The sequence below is a fragment of the Xiphophorus couchianus genome, chromosome 2 (genome assembly GCF_001444195.1).
Source record: "Xiphophorus couchianus chromosome 2, X_couchianus-1.0, whole genome shotgun sequence".
In the NCBI taxonomy this organism is placed as follows: Eukaryota; Metazoa; Chordata; class Actinopteri; order Cyprinodontiformes; family Poeciliidae; genus Xiphophorus; species Xiphophorus couchianus.
In genome coordinates this window covers 22,576,769-22,599,249 of record NC_040229.1, presented here as the reverse complement: position 1 = coordinate 22,599,249, position 22,481 = coordinate 22,576,769, and the positions used below count along the sequence as shown (strand labels likewise).

The 22,481-nt window shown below is 35.9% G+C and overlaps 1 protein-coding gene across 2 annotated transcripts in view; it reads right to left on the bottom strand.

Moving 5' to 3' along the window:
• The window catches only part of spon1b (spondin 1b), a 91,186-nt gene that overhangs the window by 7,414 nt on the left and 61,291 nt on the right, over positions 1-22,481 (bottom strand). For both annotated transcript variants that reach the window (XM_028039946.1, XM_028039937.1), the window contains exons 7-12: positions 19,672-19,736; positions 14,189-14,390; positions 11,132-11,272; positions 10,819-10,894; positions 7,668-7,850; positions 2,140-2,310 (exon numbers count right to left, since the gene is read on the bottom strand). In XM_028039946.1, coding sequence (XP_027895747.1) covers positions 2,140-2,310; positions 7,668-7,850; positions 10,819-10,894; positions 11,132-11,272; positions 14,189-14,390; positions 19,672-19,736 — 838 coding nt within the window. The remainder of the gene's footprint in view (positions 1-2,139; positions 2,311-7,667; positions 7,851-10,818; positions 10,895-11,131; positions 11,273-14,188; positions 14,391-19,671; positions 19,737-22,481) is intronic.

The window sequence follows — 22,481 nt, the reverse complement described above, 5'->3', positions numbered from 1 at the left end:
ATGGGACTTTTGGTAACTCATAGCAATGACATTCACAAAGGGTGTTTTTTTTTTCTTTCTGGCAGCCTGGTCAGATGTGAAGTTGTGTGATTAAAGCTACTTAGAAAGTGATGCTGGTTGAATAACCTCTTAAATATGAACTATTTCTGCCACAGACAACAGTCTGTTAAAAACCTGGCCTGAGTTTTTAGTGATTGGTTTAATATTATGTGCATATTTCAGATCAGAGCTGCAAAAAATGTAAAAAATAAAACCATAGTATCACACTGTGCACACCGATGGAACACTTTAGTAAATGAATGAATGAATGAATATACTTTATTAATCCCAGAGGGAAATTCACAATACATGTGTTTTTAATTTCTTCGCATTTGAGATAAAAGTAAGTAACATGATTCAAGCTTTAGGGCCATAAAATTTAAATCGTAAGGTAAAAAAAAAGATTTCAATATTAGACAAGCATCAAGACAGGGAGAATTGTTGGGACAAAAGGCACTGTAAGGAAATTCTTCAAGCTGTTCTTATTGCCACTGATTACTTATGCAAAACCATGTTCCTCAGAGAAACCCATTATGATTGAAAAGGAGCATAAGGCTTAATAACAGGGTGTGAATAGCAGAGGGAAGTGTAGAGAGCCAGAAGTCCCTCTGCAGGCGACCTGAATCATATTCAAGCAGCCACTAGGGATTAATGAGGCCTGACCAAACGTGTCTGTTTTTGGTTGATCAAACACCAGACATGCTGCTGTTTGGACTGTTTAAAGGAGTTTCACTGTGAATTCTGGAAGATCTTGTCAGTGAGCACAACAGAATGAAAGTGGTGGCACTCAGAGTCCGATGCTACACTGCAATAATTCTTATTTTTTTATCCTGCTAAAATGTCACATGTTTAACCAGGTATTTCCACGGATTTTTATTGTCATTTTAAAGATTTAATCTATTTAAATTCATATATTTCATTTCTCCGTTTCCAACCACACAATGTGTGCCCTAGAAGTGGAAATAAATGAGTTTGCTTGCACTTTTTACCAATTACTTTTCAATATTTTTACTTAATCTAACTATGTTTCAAATGATTAAGAGGAAGGGGGCAGCATGTAACTAGATTTGAACAAGATATAATGTAACTATCACAGTTCAACCAGATTCTAAGTTCTGGCAAATTGGTCACGTGATTTAATATAGTCTGAAGTTTGGTAAGCTTAACTACAGCATACATCAAAAACAAAGTATTTAAAAAAAACAAACCCCAAAAAACAATCCAAATATGATTTTATAATGCCCTGAAAAGCATAGAGGGCACAGAGGATTGTGAAAGTGAAAAAAGTTTCATCATCCATCCACCCTGTAGCTCTGCGACACCATGTTATTTCCAGGCCTATAAGGAATTATGTTATAAAATTGATATAATGTTTTCCAGGATCACTTCTGTAAAGAAAAAAACTAATTACCATTTCCAGGTGTACTTGTAGTTGTTTAGAGGCATTAGACTTAAACCTCAATGCTCAAATTTATTTTACTGGTATTTCATTTGAAAGAACAAAAGAAAGAAATGCATTATGCATTTTTGAGAAGTGGAAGGAAAGCAAACTTTATGACAAACAAGAAACTGGAAAATGTGGTGAGAATTTATACTTAGCAACCTTCATGATGATACCCCTCAGTAAAATCTGGAAAAAAACAATTGGTTTCAGAAATCAACAACTTATTTCCAGTATAAATTCAAAGCCTTCAGATGTATGAATATTATTTTTTTCAGCATGAACATGGGAGTTGGTCAGATGTGAAGAAGAATAGAGTTAAATACGGTACAGGAACATTCTAAAATTCAGGACTTTTCAGGTTTTTGTAAAACCATGTGCTATGATATTTTCACCTCAACTTTGTGTTTGTCTATCACCTAAAATCCAGATAAAGTACAACAAATGTCCCAAGAGTAAAATTTGCTGTGAATTTCAGCTTACATATATTCTAAATAGACTGGGAGCTGTCAGGAAACAGAGAGGAGCTGTTAGCCGGTACATCATTGGCACATTAATGTGATCTTTGATATTTTTTTTTACTTATTTTGATCTAACTTGCTTTATATACATCTTTGAACACAGTGATACAAGCACTGCATCTCTCAAGGCAAACTCACAGCATTCGTCGTTGACAACACATTTCTCAGTCTCCTCAGTTTGAAGCTGACAGAGCGAACCGTCCTCAGGATACTGTTTGACGTATCGCTCTCTGGACCTCATCCCCATCCCACAGGAAACACTGCAAGCAGACCAGCTGATCCACTCTGACATCATGCATGTTGAAGGCTCTGTCGACCAGGATAAGAAACAGATACTTTAATGTGTTACAAAATTAAATTAATATTTCTCAAAATTCTTACGTCAACAGCAGACAAGTCGTGAAAAAAAAATTCTTGACAAGTTTTATTTTCTTCTGATTTTACAACTTGAGATCAAAATACACTGATTATTAATGCCAACAATATGAAACTCCATTTAAACAAAAATAAATAAAATACAAGTAATGAATGGCTTTCCTTGGTGTCATAAAAATGTGGTTCCCCCAAAAATTACATTTGGTAAGCGTTCTTTTTAGTTCAAAGTAAGTTACTCGTCATCCAAATTTCATTATGGATATCAATTTTTAACATCCACAAAACAAGTTTCAAATTTATTTGACAAAATTTGCAAACGGAAGCTGAAAGAAAGAACAAACAAGAAAAAAACATTTTTGCTTCTGTACAAAAAAGCCCAATTAAGAAAGACGGATTTAAACAAAACGTCAGACATGCTTATATAAACTGTATACGATTCTTAAAAGTAATTGCTAAACCCTCAGTCAAATGTGTTCATCTCAACTAGCACTACAAATGAGTGCCATCTTATGTTTATAAAGATTAAATAGAGCACTTTTGAATCAGAGAAGCTGTTTTGAGTTCTTATTGAATGGATGTGAAAATCTAGTTAGCTGCAGGTATGGTGGGCTTGTATGTTTGACCTAATGCAAACTTTACTTAATAAATAACCTTGACTTTTTTGCTTGTGTAGCTGTGATTCACTTCAGCCTTTATTGTCATGGATCAACAATATTTACTGAAACATAATCAATCTGATATATAGAAGTTCAATGTTTGTTAATAGAGGTTTCTGGTATGGATTTATATTAGAGGTGTGGAAGGTTGGTTTGACATTTCCCCTAAATGTCAAGCAAAACATTAAGTGAAATAAGTAACAACTTTCTCTAAGCCATTTAGATTCATCACTACTAAATAAAAAGGCAGCCAATCTTTAAAGAAAAAGTTTGAAATACATTAAGAAGGGCTGTAGACCTTTTGATGAGGAGCACCTTTAAAACTTAGTAAGGTCTGGCTGGTTGGAAGAAAAATCTAAAGAAATAAGGTGTATTATTATAGTGACCAGAAATCTGCCACATTTCACTATGACCAAGGCTTCTGAAAAAGCCTCCACCATGACTTAAGACTACGATAAAATAATATTTTATCTCACAAATAATGTTCCTAAGATCTTAAAATGATGGAAAATGAAAGGAAAAGTTATCACCAAACTGTTTAAATTACTGAATACATGTGAAATGCTTCTTATATGTATGAATGTATACTTGCACTACAGACTTAACAAGTTTGTGTCATTTATGGCCTTTATTGATGAAAAGCTTCACAGGGAGAAGGTCAGAGAGAGAAAGGGAAACATGCAGTAAATGATCCAAAGTCAGGAATGAAAACCACAACAGTTTTGTGGAGGACTGTAGCTGCTATACACACGTGTCTGCTGTAGCAATGAACTACGCGGCACCCCGACATAAGTGAACTTTGGCCTTTCAAAGCATGATTTATGATCGTTTAGAATTTTAAACATATATTACTGTGTAAAAAAGAGCCTTAGTCTTTTCATCCCTCAAATTCTATAGGACAATCTGTAGTTTATAGAAGGAAATACAGATAAATACATATTTTTCTCTCTCAGGTTAAATGAAAGGTTTGAAAAACAGTTCAAGATATTTTGGTTTTGAATGGAGACTGTGCAATAATCACATGAGATAAATGGTTATTGCACCCCAAAGCTAGAAGCTCTGAATCTGACATCTCCATTCTGAACTTCATGTAAAATGCAGTTGTAATGTTTTTGGTTCATTATATGCCTTTGCTATTCAGTCAAACCCATTTGTCATCGTCAATTGTTAATACACCCCATGCTTTCAGAGCAGGTTCAAAGAGCACAAACATCATGCTGCTGGAATTCAGGATTATACCAGGGACCTTTAGATTTTCAGTCAAACGCTCTCCAAACTGAACAGTTTCAAAGGCTGCATGACAGGAATGTCTGTGCCTTGTCCCCTGGTCACAGGACACCTGTCCCTACACACTGAATATTCCACGCAGTTGCTTGGCTAGCAGCCTCTCCACTAAGCTCAAAGTTTAAAGAAGCATTTTCAAAGAGCTCTCTTTTCAGAAATGACTTCAACCCCGTTTTCCCGTAGGGACTGTCCTATTCACAGCAAGGGCCTGAGGGAGCCTAAGTCAATATGTATGACCTCATCTTGGATCAGGTGAAGAGTGAACTGCAGCCTCCGAAGCTTAATGAGGCTCAGCTCTGCCATTTATTCATCACTATTAGTCAGGGTGGTGCTCCACGACCCCACTTTTATTTGCTTGTGGAAAGACACTGTACAACCCTAACTGCTTTCGACTGAAACAACCCCTCTGAGATAGGAATAGATAACATATCACAAGTGTAAAGAGGGGGGCTGTCAAAAGCAGGTGATTATGTGGGAATAGACCTTGTAAATTGTAGATTTTCTTCGGGAATGATCAATGAACTCTGACAAACCTAAATGAGTCTTTCTTTGACTAACAACACTTGACTCTCGTATACTTCAAACAAACTGATGTTGCTTACCAGCTGCAGCCTAATAAAGCAGAACTAAGTGAATCATTAATAAAAGATACAGGTATCTCAAGCTCAGCAGGGCCTCCAGAGAGTCGGAGTGTTTCCCTGGAATATTAATCATCCTGAGTGTTGCTTCCCATCCTGCCCCAGCATGGACCCCACAATTATCAATCTCCCACCACACACTAATGGAGCACTAAATGAAAACAAAGGAGAGGTGCTTGGGAATAAAAAGCTATCTGTGTTGCGGTCTAATAATCGATAAAGGGTGTAGTGGAGGGTAGAAGCGTGGGTGTCTGTGAGAAGCTCCTTTAGCCTTGAACTGTTTCACTTGTCTGATCACTAAAAGACTTCCTGGGAGTGAAAACTGAGGACTTGAGGAGACAGCGGAGACAGGCACTGCCTTTCAGCACTTATTCCAGATGCTTTCAATAAAAATTGGACAAAAGCAAACTTCAGGCATTTTGTGATAATGTGTGCGCTTCTTCAGCATCATCATCTCTACCTTGCAGGATAAGAGAAGCAACTTGACAAATTGGGGATTAACTACTGAAATTTGTCATAAGAGAAGAGAAACACAATAAAAGGCTGATGTTAATCTGTGGATATCTTGAAATTTAACAGAGATCTGAGTTATTAAATATGTATTTTTAACTTCCCTGCTGTGTGTATTAGTCCTAATTATCCTTCAGAAAAAGACATTTGTTGTTTTTTTTGCATGGAGTGTTGATTTCTTTGATCCTCAGAAAACAAAATCAAATCCCTGTTTAGAGATCCGGGAAGCAGAGCACTGCTGAGATTTAATTGCTAATCCTCACAATTTTACCAAGTGATTATTAGTCTTCATGCTATGTGGGATTTACGTGTACATTCCTTATTTGCCTATCCACCTCAAAGATCTGTGGACTTGTTAGGACCACTTTTTTGTCAAATTGCTGCTGATTCTCCTTTGTGCATCTTAGTGGGAAGAGCGTTGTCTTTCAAACTTCCTGATCTGATAAAAAAGCATTTTGAGTCATCAGGATGGATAAAAAGGTTTTATGCAAGTTCAGACAATTTGTGCTCGAGAATCACATTTGTTTGAAAACTACAATTTGGGATCAAGTTTTTATTCTTCTCTAAATAACTTTAATCTAGGTAATTGGAAAGAAGGTTCAGATTCACAAGAAAAATTGTTGATGTCATCCAAGGCACGGGACAGCAGATCGTGTTTTTATCCTTGAAAAGCTGCTTAGAGCATTCTGAGATTTTGGTTTGATTTTCCACTTGTTTAGAGGATATGGAGAAGGGTTAGAAAGAGTTCAAGTCACGTGATATCTTGTTCACAAATGATGGTGAGATTGAGCAGGAGATGGATGCCCAAATTGGAGGCTCATGACTCCATTGTAATGCAGGTGTTGATCCCGTCTGTTGTGGTAAAGAAACAACTACTGCATAAAGCAAAGTTCTCAATTTACCAGTTCATCTATGACCAAAAGCCATTGTGACTGAAAGAATGAGATCCCAGATTCAAGTGGCTGAAACACATTGCTTACATTGTAGGGTGGTTGAGGTTAGCTTTCAGAGATTGGGTAGGGAGGCAGAGGAGTTCTTAGTAGTTTCTGCTCCTCTGCATCAAAAAGACAAAGCTGAGGTAGTTCAAACATCAGCATTGACTCTGTACCTTCAAGAACCAATTCGTAGAATGGATTTAAAGTATTGAAAGAAAATAAATCATTTTTGAAAATATCTTCAAAAAGGCCTGACATTAAAATAGCTTTAACTAGGTTGAACATTAATCTGATTGAGCATCCCAAACTCTGAGATAATTACATTACAAGAAAGTGCTGCAGTAAGCTGCTTAAACAAAACTTAAATGTAATCCTCTTTTGATGTTTTGTGGAAACTACACTGATCTCCTCTTCTTTTGGGTAATCAAGCTATAGATGACATTGGTAGGTATTCAAGTGCTTTAAAAAATATAGTAGGTCTTCTGCTAAAACCAAATGAGATAAATTGTAAAAATATTATTTTTAGCTAGATATTTTGGATGATACAAAGCTCCTTTTTTAACCAAAGACAGTATTTTATGCTGTAAGTTAAACAAGGACAGAATATTGAAATATGTTCTATATGAATTTACAGTGCAAGGACAAAAGTAATTTAAAACTTACATATTTAAGTTTCTCTTTAGTCTATGCTTTTTTGTCAAACTTAAATGTACAATTTTTATTTCAGATAAATATAACAACAGGAAATAAAAAAAACTGGACTTTAAATAAATAAATAATTTTGAACCTTGTGCAACAGATTATGAAGCTCAGGTTGGTCCAAAATGGGGAAGTCTATGTCAAAATATGGAGCTATTATGCAAATTTTGGCCTACAAGTTAACTTCCAACTTCAAATCCAGACTAAACTCAGAACACAATTGAAATAGCAATTTGGTGAAAACTGTGGGCAGCAATTGGGCCCACAATTGGACCAATCCTAAGCAAGAGCTAGGATTTGTAAGCCAAGTGTAAGCAGGGCCTAACTCATAAATATCCAAAGTATTGAAGTGGCTCAGTAAGATAAAGCTGACCCCATTAAAAGAGAATTAAAGGATGCTTTCCTTCAGTTTAATGAGAGAAAATACAGAATTATCCTGATCTGTATTTCAGCAGTGTAAGCCCAGGCTGTTTCATATGCAAATAAATTTTACTTATGCACAGCAAGCTGCCACAGAATGCTTATTCTTTTAAAATCTTTATATGCATTTATTGTGTATGCCTTCTTACCCTCCATACTGCATCCTGGCGCCATGCAGGGCTGGAAGTCCTGGGTGTGAGGGCAAGGTACGCTGAGATCCAGCTGAGCCTTTAGCATCCGTTGCCTCATTCGGCGGCCTTTGTCACAGGTGGCACTGCTACAGGCTGACCAGGGAGACCAGGCAGAATAGATACACGTCTCCGGTGTGTCATCTAAGAGAGGCAGATGGACAGATCATGAAAGGGTAAGGGCTAAGTTCATTTATTTCCTATTATTCGGGGAAAGCCTCAGGTAAAACGGTCAATGTGGGAAGTTTAATTTGCATCTCAACAGATTAATAATCTATTTCACTGTGAATGAACCAGAATTCTCTTTCAGGTGCCGTGAGAATGAAGAAAATTACTTAACACTGAGTGTAAATGTGAGTACAACACATAGCAGACCACCAGAATCCCCCAAATCATATCCTGGCAAGAAAGGAAGCAGCAAGGGATTCAGGCTAAGCACAAGACGAATGTGATTTGTGAATGTCTCATCCAATTATCAGCTGAAGCAGCGGTATGAGAAGTAGCAGGGCTATGAGCTTCAATTAAAATTTCTCTCCTGGGACTTTGGAAAGGCAGGAAAAATGAGAGGAGGAGGTGAGAGTGAATATACTTTAGGACTGCAGGGACGAACCGAAATGGACCCAGTTCCCTGGGATAACACATAATGACAAAGGAAAACGAGGAAAGAAAAGAGCTTAAAAGCTAAAGAGAGAGATGGGTGGATCTGTAAGTGAAAGCGTTAAAGGTCTGGGCTGACCAGAGGGAGCAGCCTGAATGGAACCTCTCCTCTTTAGACTCATCCCACATAGAAGCAAGAAAGAAATCCTGGACATGTAGAGGGACAGAGAAAGTCAGGAAAAAGGGAAATGGGTCATGACTCAAAGGGGAAGAAATTTATTAAACAGCTGGAGATGCTTGCTAAGATTTTTGCCCTGTGTGCAAAATCTTGAACTCAAACCAAAAATCGTTTCATGTAAAAACAGGTATTAGGCCCGAGATGAGAGAGGAAAAATATTACACATCACTTTCTTAATCACGAGTTGTTCAGTGGGTTGAAAAAAATATTAATACTTTGACTAAAAAGAAGTAGAAAATTGAATCTAATCAGCTCTAATTACCTAGTTTGTTCACACAAAGACAGTAATTTTACACCAGTTTCACACACTCTCTATATACAGATATTTAAATCTAAATAGTAATAAATAAATAGTATATATATCCATATGAATAGAATAGAATACACGAGAAAGAAGAGAAGAGAAGAGAAGAGAAGAGAAGAGAAGAGAAGAGAAGAGAAGAGAGAGAATAGAAGTTGTTTGGACTGGATGCTTTGACTATAAACATCAAAGACTCTTGTAAAGCAAAGTGCAAAACATTCAAACAGGTATTAATGACAGATGCATTATACCTGTAAAATATTGCTCAATAGCTAGAATTGGTCAGTTTCATGTAGAATCTCATCTCTGCAAGGACTGGGGCAGAAGAATCCAAATGGCTGACCACAGTCCAGATCCCAAATCCAAATCCAGTCTTGTCTAATAAAATTTTTTTCCCCCATGTCCACAGTTGAATCACTTTTTTATGTAATACAGTACTTACAATGAGTACAGAATGACAATGGGTCTATCAGCTGCTTTAATGATCTATACTTTCTTGCCCACTCTGTCAATTAAGGTGGATGGCAATCTCTTGTTAGGTTTCAAGTTTAAATGATAGACTGAACAATGCTTAGAGAGATGCCTTGGGATGTTGTTTTATTATCTATCTCTTTTGTTACTTGCTACTGATTTTTTTTCATCAATTTATATTGTTTAAGAAACCTACGATTCTTAAGACTTTTTCAAAAACAGCTGTATTTATGCAGAGAATAAATAAAACACAGGTGGACAAATTAGGAGACTTCTAAAACCAGTTACTTGCTTGTCAAATTACTGTATCCTTTTCTTTCTGTTTCATAAAAATGCACTACAAATCAATCAAACAGCTGCAGCTGATCCAGAATGCTGCTGCTCGCGTTCTCACTAAAATCAGGAAGATAGAGCACATAACACCAGTTTTAAAGTCCCTCCACTGGCTCCCTGTAGCTCAAAGAATAGACTTTAAAATACTGTTGTTAGTTTATAAATCACTGAACGGCTTAGCACCACAATACATTAAAGATCTGCTTTTATTGTATCAACCCTCCAGACCTCTCAGGTCTTCCGGTTCTGGTCTGCTCTGCATCCCCAGAACCAGAACCAAATGAGGAGAAGCAGCTTTCAGCATCTATGCACCACAAATTTGGAAAAACTTCCAGAAAACTGTAAAACAGCTGAAACACTGACTTCTTTTAAATCTCAACTGAAAACCCACCTGTTTAGAATTGTATTTGAAATGTAATCAATTACAAATTTATTGATGTAACTTGACTTAATGATTGATTCTATATTGCTTTGTGTTTCTGTGTTTGTAGTGATGTAAAGCACTTTGAAATGCCTTGCTGCTGAAATGTGCTATACAAAATAAAATTTGATTGATTGATTGACTTTGTTTCCTTGTATTTACAGTAAAATACAAGTTTTATGTTGTTGTTTTATTGTAAAAAATAAAAACAACAAAAAACATAGAAACATTTAAAGTGATATGACTTTCCAAAGACCCGCTATGCAGTGCTACTAGGATATCAATATTCAGATCAAAAAACATTATCAGGTGTATTTGAGAAGGACAGGACCCTGAACCAGGGGTGGTGCTCTGCAACAACACAAACTCCACCTTCACCCAGCAGGTTGAAGCCAAAGGCCAGCTAGATCTATAAAGTTACTATTTGACCTCTAATCTTAGCTTCATCTGAAGCCAGCTGTGTCTGCAATGAGCATGGTTTGCTTTCTCAAGCTTAAAAATACTCAGTTTCAACACAGCCTCCAGGGTTCAAATAAAGAGGTTCAAATGTTAAATTTACAAGTTTATATAAATACAGACATCTGAAGAGAACCATTTTCCAGGAAGATGAAGGAAATATAAAATCGCATAATAATAAGGCTTGAATTATTTAATAAACACTTCATCAACATCTTAAAGTTACTGTGTTGCGTTATGGTTCATTTTCTGGTCAGCTGTAATACAGAGTGTCTGCTTGTCCAATTTACTTTACCTTCCTCCTTCTCCTCCTGTCCAATATCGGCTACTATGTCATCGATGGTGTCTGGCACCACATTACACTGTTCTCCCTGTAAACAGGAGGAAAGATTAAATTAGGATCACAGGAAATGTAGCTCCTACGTGTCGCTTTTAAGTTAAGTTATTACCAATGTCTAATCTATGGTTTCTTCAAAGTTGGACCAGATCTATCCAACTAAAGAATATCTATATTTGTGTACCTTTAACCATTGATTGTTATTTGGGCATGCCTATTTTCTATGTCATCGACACAGTAGCATAATATACATATATGGTGAATATTTTACCTTTCTAGCAATACGTTCCACCATTACCCGAGCCACCGGAGTAATTGCGCCCCCTTCTGGGTCATAGAAGGGGCTCTGAGGGTGATCCAGACTGGTCAGAGGCCGGATTTTCTCCTGAGGAACAGTGGGCTTGTTTGGTGACTGAAAAACCAAAAGGAAAAAGTGTCAGTGATCTGTAAAATGCTGTGAAGTAATAGTAAATCAAGAAGCAAAGATCAGTAACTGAATACAAAAGAAGTGTTCATATTCAAGAGATATGCCCAAGAGAGGACAGTATAGATTTGAAACAAGGAATGGTTAGTAATTAAAAAGAAGAAGCTGAAATTTAGAACCAAGAAATTATTCATGGAACAAGAACATTATTCCAACTGCAGCATAAAAGGAATGAATGGCTATAAAACAAGCTTTTCAAAAGAGGATAATGACATTGTTTCTGTTGATGAGAACAACTTAGTCACAATTCTTCAGAGTCAATAAAAAAGTTATGATGAAACAATAACCCCTAGATTTAATTACTAGCCAAGATGGCAGGTGTTTTATTATTTGATCTCTGCATGCATCAGTGATTCCCTTCTTACTCTGCTTTAATAAGAAAGACCCAGCTCTCTTTTCAGGTGCATCAAAACGTGTGTTTTCAGGCACTTGGTTTAAAACAATAAGAAAATGTAAAGAAAGAAACATGACAAATATCAACGGCAGCAAACTGCATGGTCTATTAACATACAGCATCACTGGATATGTTCCATCATTCTGACCAATACTATGGATGAATAAATACTTTAGCAACATTATATTTTCATCAATTGAAAGTTTTTTTAAACCACAACAATATATCTATGAGGTTGATGAACAGTGCATGACATTAATTTAGACCAGATTGCTCCAGCATAGCTTCACAGAGCTAATTTCAAAATCAAACGAGAATGTGTCTGTATCTGGAATATCAGCAGGTACTTGGGTTCTTAATTTATATTGACATAGCTTTGAATTGTGACTCCCACTTCATTTTTGTTTAGTAATATGAACAATATTTTCAGCTATTTTTATAGGAAGATTAATTGTTAGCATACAATGTTCAACAGAGGAACCATAATGAATTAAAGCATAAATCCTGGTAGAGGTTATTACAATCAATGCAAAAGATGTTTGATCCAAGATATTTTTTCAAAGGTTTTTGTTAAAGAAAAAGAAAAAGGCCTAGTATAATCTAGTATGCAATATGTAGTAATAAATCTACAAATTTGTGAGTATAACACAACACAGGCATATTAGTCTCACTCTGTCCAAAAAGTACCTAGACTAGGTTAGGCCTAGGAGTACCCTGGCGGTTTTAGAAAACCACACACTAAAAAGGAAGAGAAAACATAATTTAATAGACAAGTGTTTCCAGGAAAATTCTTCAAACACATTAATCTTAAGGAAGAATGAAAACAAAATCCCACGGTTTTGTTTTTGTTTTATATTAAACTGACTTTCATAAAGAATAACTTTCCCCTGCTGTGCGTGCTAATGCTTACAGAAGTGACACTGTCAAAAAGCTCACAAGGCTAAAATTAAGCCCTGAATACTGAAGAAACACTTTGCCTTTCAAAAGTAACACACCTGGCTTCATGTGAGTGAGATTTTTGGAAAGTATTTACCATCTTTCCTCTGCAGGATGAGATCCATGCGTATTCATGAGTACACAAGCTATAAATAAATTGCTCTAGTCTCAAAACACTTGGTGAATATGGATAAGCCTCTTTTATTCCATGACTGTAGAATCTAAAGATGCCTTTCACAGTACCAGAAAGCAAAAGTGAAAAGCACTTGGATGCTGTGTTTAATAAACAGACTGATTTAGACATACTGCCTGTGGTCCTTCCATCATTGTACAGAATAACACGTAGCAAGTCTAAGTTTGATAGACTGCCCTTAAAAAGAAGTTCAGTATAAACTAAAATAGAATTATGGGAAAATAAAACACATACATTCCAACCTTGCTGCCTCTTATGGAAGATGTAAGCTTCCATTTAATATCACATACAAGTAACTTGAGACAATGGAAAATGGAGCTGCTATGTCTGTTAGCACCACATCAGGCCAAACAGACAAATGCAATGACTTTAGAGGAGGGATTGTTGAATCACATAAAGTAACAAAGGTTATTCACAAGTGGAAAACATTTAGAACAGCTGCTATTCCCAGGAGAAGGGATCAGAGAAAATGTACCCTTATGTTCTGAGAAATAACTAAAAAACACAGTAACTTTATCTCAGGCACTCTAAAAGCCTCAGTTAGTTATAGAAGTTAGTAAATTGTTTTAATTTTCTTGTGTGAAGACGACTTCTTTTTAAGAAGAATGTACTGTAGTTTGAATGAACCAAAACACTTCCAGAACAATGAAATCTGAACAGATAACACCAAAGTTGGGATGTCTGACTATAACTTACAGTACCACATTTAAATATAATCTCAACATATCTGCATAGGTAAGTTTTAGTAATTTTCAAGCATGGTGATGCAGTGGTGATGATATGGGACTGTCAGGACCCTTTCACTCTACATTCCTTAAGTTTACTATGAACTCTTCTGTAAGTCAACATTTTCAACTGTCTGACAGCTGATGATTGTCCCAAACTGGGTTATAAACAGGACAATAATCCCAAGCACAACAGCAAATGTACAACAGGATAAATGAAATAGAAAGGAACTGAAGTCTAGCAATGTTCCCCTTACCCGGACTGAAATGCTAAGGCTGCATTTTGAGAGACCATTAACAAGATAAATCCTAATTGTGTGACAGCATTTGTCTATTACCTCATGTTTCATTGTGATGGCAATCCTGAACAGCAAAGACTTCAGTAATGTGTCTCTAATGTGACCACGTTTCATTTTTTGACTTAATGACCCTTTTTCCTCACTGATGTTGTGATTCCTTATTGACCGTCATGATGACAGATTTTATAAATTGCCAACATTGTCAACAAGATGCTTCTTTGTGGCAACTGCAGGATTCTTAATTTGATAGTTATCTGCCTCAGACATAAAAAGATGTAATAATACACAAAATAGTACCTCATATGTAACACCACTGTCTGTGCCTGCATCCCACGGAATGAGGTCTGCGACAAGTCTCTGGACCCAGCCACAGTCCTTGGTACAAAGGTCCTCTCCGGACAGCCCCACGTTCCAGTCTGGGCTGGGCCCAAGCATAGTCAGGAAGGACATAAGGTGCCGGGTCTGATCCACAGAAAACTCTGCCGAGGGAGCAGCTCGCCTGATTTAGGTGGTGAGAAAATAAAACACGTTAATGTTTCACATCATAAAGATGCTTTAATATCACACACAAATAATGCAAGTAAAACACAATGCAGTTTTGAAATTATGATTTCATTTATTAAGGAATAAAAGTTATTCAAATCATTAACGCTCTGTGTCAAAAGTAATTGCCTTCTAAATCTAATAACTGGTTTTGTCACCCTTGGTGGCAGCAAGTGCCATTAAGCTTTTCTCCTTACTGGCAATCAGTTTTTCACCACATTCGGGGGTGATCAAACACAAATGGCTGCTTAAGGTCATACCGCAGTGATCAGATTCAAATCCAGACATTGAGTTGGCCACTGCAAAACCTTACATGTTTTGGAGCTGTTTAGAGGCGGACTGTCAGGCTTTTTATATTACTTACACTTCTCGAATGAGTTGTTAATTGGTTTATACTTGTCAGACTTGCTATTCCTGAGAGCATTTACCAATGTTCTACTGCATGGTTTCTTTATCTGTAAATAGATAAATAAAATTTACTGGGATTTGCTGGCATTGTAACCATTTCCACATCAATAAATGTCAGTGGAAATGTTTCCTGCTGTCTTCTAAAATTTTAGCCAATGTGTTGTTGTCAGAAATGTTTTATCTTAGCACTAATCATGGCCGGATTCAATTTATTTTAAATAAAATTGGAAATTTCACATAAATCATGATTTACATGGGGAAAGGCAACTAGTTTTTCCAAATATGACAGACTTGGTTTAGGATGCCTTTTTACTTTGAGAAACAAAATAACGTCAAAACTCCTTGTTGTACATGTTGTACGTTGTCGAAGCACTGTTTATGCCATATTTGTAACTGCAATGTAAACACATTGTAAAGTTGTGCCAAAAAAGTCTTGTTAAAAATCTTGTTTTTAAAATAGCTGACTATTTAAATTTTTGAGGTGACAATCATCCATTTGCATAGTGCTTGAAATCAGTCTTCTTCTGTTAACCATGTTACTTGAGAGGAAACGGGCTGTCATCATCAGGTCACAGCAAAAGATTTTCACAGGAAATAATTTTGCTTCCCGTGAAACTTTGCATAAATTAATCTTTTGCTAGAATCAACAACTCCAACAAGGAAGCTTGTACTGCAGTGAAGGAAACGTCACTAAGGAAGGCCACTAAGTGCAATATTCTAAAGATGACTCAACTGAGGGAATGGATTGCTGTCAGTGCAGAGATTGCTCAGGAATCGCAGTTGTACCACTGAGAGTTTTGGATTCTAGCCTTATGCCAAGTGGAACAACAAAGAAGCTACTCCTCTTCAAGAAAATCATCAAGGCCAGGCTGACACTTTGCAAGAAGTTCCAGGAAATGTCAGCAAAGAACTGGGATAAAGTTCTTTTTCTGGTGATGGCCCCTTCAGGCTCTTAGGAGAAGAAAATGTGAATAGAAAAGGTTAATATTACCATAAGTCCTGAATCATGCTGACAGTAAGTAAGTCAGCAAGGCAGACTAAAACCATTCATGTCTGTGTTTGTCTCTCATCAAAGGTGGTAGGTTCACTTACTAGTAAAAGTACTTACGACTTAGATTTAGCCAAAAAACACTTTCATGAATAAAAAAAGGGAACCTAATATTGTCCAAGACCAAGTTCTGCAATCTTTGCACAAAAATAAGGAACAATTTTGAAATTAAAACTATTTTTTTCAGCATGAAGTGTCTCAAAGATTAAAACAACACACCTGAAACAGAAGAGTTAATGAAAAATGAAATTTCTGTTAGTCTCAAAACCTTTGTCCAGGTCTGTAATTTATTCACATACATAATCATTTGCAAGTTCAGGAAATCTTTGGAATCTCAATTAATTGCATGCAAATTTGACAGTTTACATGTTTTGACCTCTGACCCCAGTTAGACCGCTAATGGCTTGATAATTGCATCCACAAAATAGCTAATCGAAAGCTGAAAATGTCTGATTATGCTGCAATCATCTTGCGTAGCCATAAAGTCAAGACTGCATTGAGACATCTGGGAAAGAATTAGGTTGCAAGAGTTTTTGTTAGTGACTTAAACTTTTTATTCTAACCCATACAAGGGCAAAAACATTACATCTCAGCAAACACAGTTGCAGAATAGAAACAATGTTTCAGATTCACTGAGAGTGTGACTCTGCAGGTGCATGCAAATATGTGACTGCTGGTACTCATAAAAATAAGAGTTACACAAGCTATCGCAAATTGCTGACAATTCGTGGAAGGGCAATTAAACAGATGTTTAGTGAAAGATACACAAGTGTTGGCGAGTAAGTGAGTGTGCACATAAAGCCTCCAGGGTTGCAGTCGTGATAAGATCCTAATTGCTCTTGAACTAATTCTAGAGGATGCTAGTGTGTTAATATTCAAACAAGTCAGCATGCCACTTACCAAGCATATAAACGATGCCGTCAGAAAACAATAAGGTTTATTAATATTCATGCACAACAATAGCTCATTGATTGTGCTGGAGCTGAAACTTTATTCAAACAACTTCTATGTTCTGCTTATTAATTGTAGTAATTGCTACTTATGATGCAGATTAATTCTGTCATTCATGTATAAACCACATTATCTGAAGATACATTCAGGACAAGAGAAATAAAGTGTCTCATACTTTTCTTTTGATCATCTGTTACAGATGATGAACTTTCTTTGTTATTTTTAGTCATGTTTGTTTGGTTGTTATTTCTTGGAATATGCTTTGAATAATTTTGCAGTCGTGTCCATATAATTTCTCAACAAAATATAATCATTCGTTTCTTTGTTTATCTCAAAAGTAAAGTCAACGTTGTCCAGACTTCTGAATGTTCAGTGAGCAACTATTTTTTCAGCAGAAATTACAAAAAAAATTAGATTAACACATTTCTTCAAGAAGCAACCTCCAGTAGTGCTAAACAAGATGAAAACATGTTTGCTCACACCTACCTAACAAATACCACCCATATACAAACACAAATACATGCACAATTGCTGCAGCATAAGTCCCATCTTTCCGCTAATATCTGTTTTTCAATCACTAACACATTCTAAGAAGCACAAGATCAGCAAATAATTGTTTAGCTTCTGTGAATTAAACTAAGCTTTATTATGAAGTCGAAGGATACCACTCAACACCAGCAATTTCCTAGGTATCGGAAAAAGTTAAAATATTAGTATTTGGACAAAATAATCAAAAACATGTACACCTATGTATTTTTTGTTGATCCCAAACTTTTGCTGGGGAAAGCCATCATTATTGCTCAATTTTTGTTTCAATCCATAGATTCAGAACCTTGTCTTATGTGAGCCAACAACTGAGGAGGTCTGCTACAGCCTCTTGTAGATGATTTCAGACCCCAATATGAATGCTAATAAGTTTTTAGTTTCGGCAGAAACACAAAGTGACAACTTGTTATTGCTGTGCTCACATACAATTAAGAGAATTGTCCTCAGACAATTAGAGTTACATTAAAAAACAGCTTCCTGACAAATCTGCAGGAATAACGGTAACACTAAGGTGACACTAACGTGATGCTAATATCAATGAATGATACCAAGGACTGCAAGTGTTACAATTTAATAAATGAATAAGCCATTATATGAACCTTTTGATATAATAATATAAACAAATATTTTAATATTGCAATAATTTATAAAGAATACAAATAACTAAGCAAGCTTACAAATCATTAATTAAAACAGTTAATTATATTTCTAGGATATGCAAGTATATCAGTAAGTATTTAAGAATAATATCTAAATTCACATTCCTGTGTTATATCACATTGTGAATTGAATTATTATTATTGAATAATTATTATTTCATCAGCCATACAATTTAAATTCAGTTAGGACTAATAATATCAGAAAATGTGATTGATTTCTAACTGCTGTGCAGGTTAACTAATCATATATTAGGGCTCATTTGATGATTCACAAAGACAGTTTAATGATAGCTGGAATACAGGGGTGGATATAAAAATGTGGGACAGGAGATTTTGCGAGGTGGTACGGTATATTCAAGATATACAGTACAGACCAAAAGTTTGGACACACCTTCTAATTCAATGGGTTTTCTTTATTTTCATGACTATTTATAAGGCAAGAAATCCCACTTATTAACCTGACAGGGCACAACTATGAAGTGAAAACCATTTCAGGTGACGACCTCTTGAAGCTCATCAAGAAAATGCAGAGTGTGTGCAAAGCAGTAATGACAGCAAAAGGTTGCTACTTTGAAGAAACTAGAATATAAGGGGTATTTTCAGTTGTTTTACACTTTTTTGTTTAGTGCATATTTCCACATGTGTTATTCATAGTTTTGATGCCTTCAGTGTGAATCTACAATGTCAATAGTCATGAAAATAAAGGAAACTCATTGAATTTAAAGGTGTGTCCAAACCTTTGGTCTGTACTGTATATGTTAACATAATCACAGCCAATAAAAAATATTTATCAGTTTTCACTCCTAAATTACAGTCCATAATAAGTCTAAACAGTGCACATGGCGATGAACTTAGGAGAACTTTGCCTTCCTTGTTGTATCTATCCATTTATTGTGTGTGTGAGCATGTCCTATCTCCAGCTGTTATTGACAGAGTAAACCTTGGACATGTCACCAGTCCACCGAGAGACACCTCAGACAAACAACATGAACAGACACACTCTTACCGAAAGACAAATTTACTTTATTGTGACACCTTTGGCCACAAATAATCAAGGAATGATCTGCTCTCATTAAATTGCTAACAATCAATTACCAAATCCAAAACTGTATGCAAAATGCCCTCACAAGAAAAACTGTGGTGCTGTAGTCAGTAGATGTTTTCTTATTGTTGTCATAAATTTAAGCATTTTTTAGAGATCAAACAAATATCTTCATTTCATCATTTAATGTCAAAATCTTATTTGGGCAAGACCAGAAGAACTTTAAATACACACATCGCTTAACACGGCAGTAAATTCAGAGGCTGGAATATATATATATATATATATATATATATATATATATATATATATATATATATATATATATAGCTACTGGATAATTCATATATATATATATATGTATATATATATATATATACTGTATGTACACAGTATATATATAATGATCCTATTTCCTTCACTGTGTATTGTTGGAGTTGGAGAAGTTACTCTCAATCAGTAAAACATTTAAAAAACAAGAAATAAATACTTCTTGGCCACAAACTTTTCACTTATATTTCTGTTTAATCTCATCTCAGAAGTACAGAAGTACCCTCTGTTTCGAAAATTGTGTGATACTTACAGGTTAAGTGGCTGCCATGCTGGCCACTGAGCTTTGGTTTTAATGACGGTCAGCACTTCATCACCCTGCAAAGAGACAGAAGAGTGGGTGTTACGCAGTGTAATGTGCTTCTAAATGTACAATCACAAAGGGAGAAAAACGAAACATGCACAGGGAAAAGACGAAAATTGACAAATGGACATGACTGGTGGGGAGAAATCTCATTCAAGGACAACATAGTATATACCAATTTTCTTAGGCTTAAGAGTGTGGGTAAAGTGGGTGTCATCATGACAAAATGGTCCTCAAGTGTTTTACTTTAGATGTCTTTGATTCTACATGGTGACGTCACTGTGCCCCCACCAGTCTGGTTGTTCTCTTTGCAGCATTACAGCCACTTTATGTACTGCAGCATGCTCTTTCCATTACTATGAAGCCCAACAAATTATTCAGCCAAAAGCAGGAGAAAAAATGATAGATTTTGCCTAAACTTGAAGAAGTTAGTTATAGAGGAAGGAAATTTGAAGTTTTAAACACACCTTTACAGTTCAATAAATATCTTTAATGCAATCTCAAATTCTCCATCTTTTACACTTTCTCAGACACGCAGAAAGAAAAACGTTTTATCTGGTTGACTGAAGGTTACAATCTTCTCTATGAGGCTGAATAAAGAAAAACAAGTTCAGGCTGGAGCATGGATGTGTGTTGTGTCCTCTGTTTGAGTTTGTGTGGTTAAAAACAATTTTAACAAGTGAGTGTTCATTTTCTCTTTCGAGCATCCTGGGGCTTTGAGGCTTCAGTGGCTTCAGACCTCACCCCACTCTTCCACACACACAAGCACACACACACATCGCCAAGCACCAAATAGTCACATACAGACAGAAAGACACACACACACACAGACAGATATGGAGACAAATACAAAAACACTTCTCTTGAGAGGGCAAGAATCAAAACACAGTTCCAACAAAGTGACAAGAAGTCAAGAGGAACAGAGTCATAAATGCATTAATCAATGTGCAGTGGACAGAAATCCAGACAGGAGCGGTTTCAGGCAAAGCAATAACAGAGATCCTAATCATACGTTTCCTTCTGCAGCAAAGCCTTTTTGTGAGGAGAAAAACTACTTATTCAACTTTTCTGGATTTGGCATATTTTCAAGTACAACAGGTCTTTGCATGAAAACATCATGATTGTATTCAATAGAACGAGCAAAAATAAAGGTACATGTTTTGATTTATGCAATTTATATAGATGTAACAGCAATAAAGTTGCTACAGGTGTATAATTCTGAACTGAGACTAATAAAGTATTGGTGATAAAAAGCATTGGTGACATCCAAACATTTCAAATTGTTTCCAGAGACATGTTTTAAGGTGCGAAAGAAACAATGAGCCATTTGGCCACAGTGATAAAAATAATGTGTGAAAGACTTAAGATGAGGCTTTCAGACCTAAGAACACAATATAGCTGTCGATTATGGATAGGCAGTATGGACTCAAATGTTTTTCAAAACACTTTGCGATATTTATTGTGTCAAACATAAAGTGATGACAAAAAACTCCCATGAAGTCGTTTTTAGTAATACATTGTATTTTATTGTGCATCACTGCATAACAGCATACAATGCCTCATAAACACAACACTTGTTCTAACCCCTCCCCTGCAAACAAAATCAAACACCCATTTATTAATAATGAATAGGCTGTTTCTGGGCACCAAATGAGTTAAGTGGTGCAATTTCAAAGACAACAACAACTGTCATTTAGAAAATATTCTTATTTATTGTTTCACTAATGGAAGTAACAGAAAAATAGGAAGACAAACAATCACATTAATGCTTGGTTTTGGGTGATTTGATCATCATGAAGAGTTTATTGTTGTCACAAAAAATCAATATTCTCACTGTGATAAAACATGAATTATAATGAAGATAAACAGTATAACTACTCATCTCTACTCTCAATTATGATGACACTGTGCTGCCACCTAGTCTGGTGAATTGCACAAAGATAATAGAACACCTAACAGAAGCTCAAGTCACTTGTTTTGCATTTCATTTTATCCAGTACACATCAGCAGTTCAAAAGTAAATTGCAAATTCTTTGACCTCTAAGTCAATTATTTCAGCCACATATCTACTATTAAGTCTATTTTGTACAATTTAAGTGGATGGCATAATGAAATCTCAATCAGATTAACCACTGTTAGAGAGTCAGTCATGCTTAAATTTTTCCCCTCGTCTGAGCAATTTGGTTCTTGGAATAAACAGGTTTAAGGTAATTTTATGTCATTTTTCTTACCAGCAGTCATTACCAGACAGCCAAAGATTTTCCTCAATAAAGGATAAAAGAAAATCATTCTCTGACAGTCACACTGTCCTGCACATTTTAGCTGAAAACACATGGCACAAAAAGCTTTGTGGAGGCTGTTTGGGAATGCAAATTTCTCTGTAATGGTCCTGTTTGTTTATGGTAATTATAGTAATGGTACAAAATAACTGTGATTTTCCAATTTTTCAAAGCACATGACGTTTTTTTTTCAGAATGTTTTTAAGAAGAGAAGAAAGAAAAGAGCTCAGGAAGGTAGACTTTGAGAAATTGGTTGGGAAGGAAAGAAAATTATATGGAAAACAACTAAACTGAAGAAATTTTATTCAGCATGATAAAAAGAGCCCCAGATGTGATGGAGGACTCACAAAATTATACAGCTGAACATAACAAGGATAGCAAGAAAGATGAGAGGAATATAAGGACTCAAATGGAACAGGAATGGGAATTAAGTGGGTTTTGGTACTAACAAAAACACATCTAAGAGGAGGAAAGGGAGTA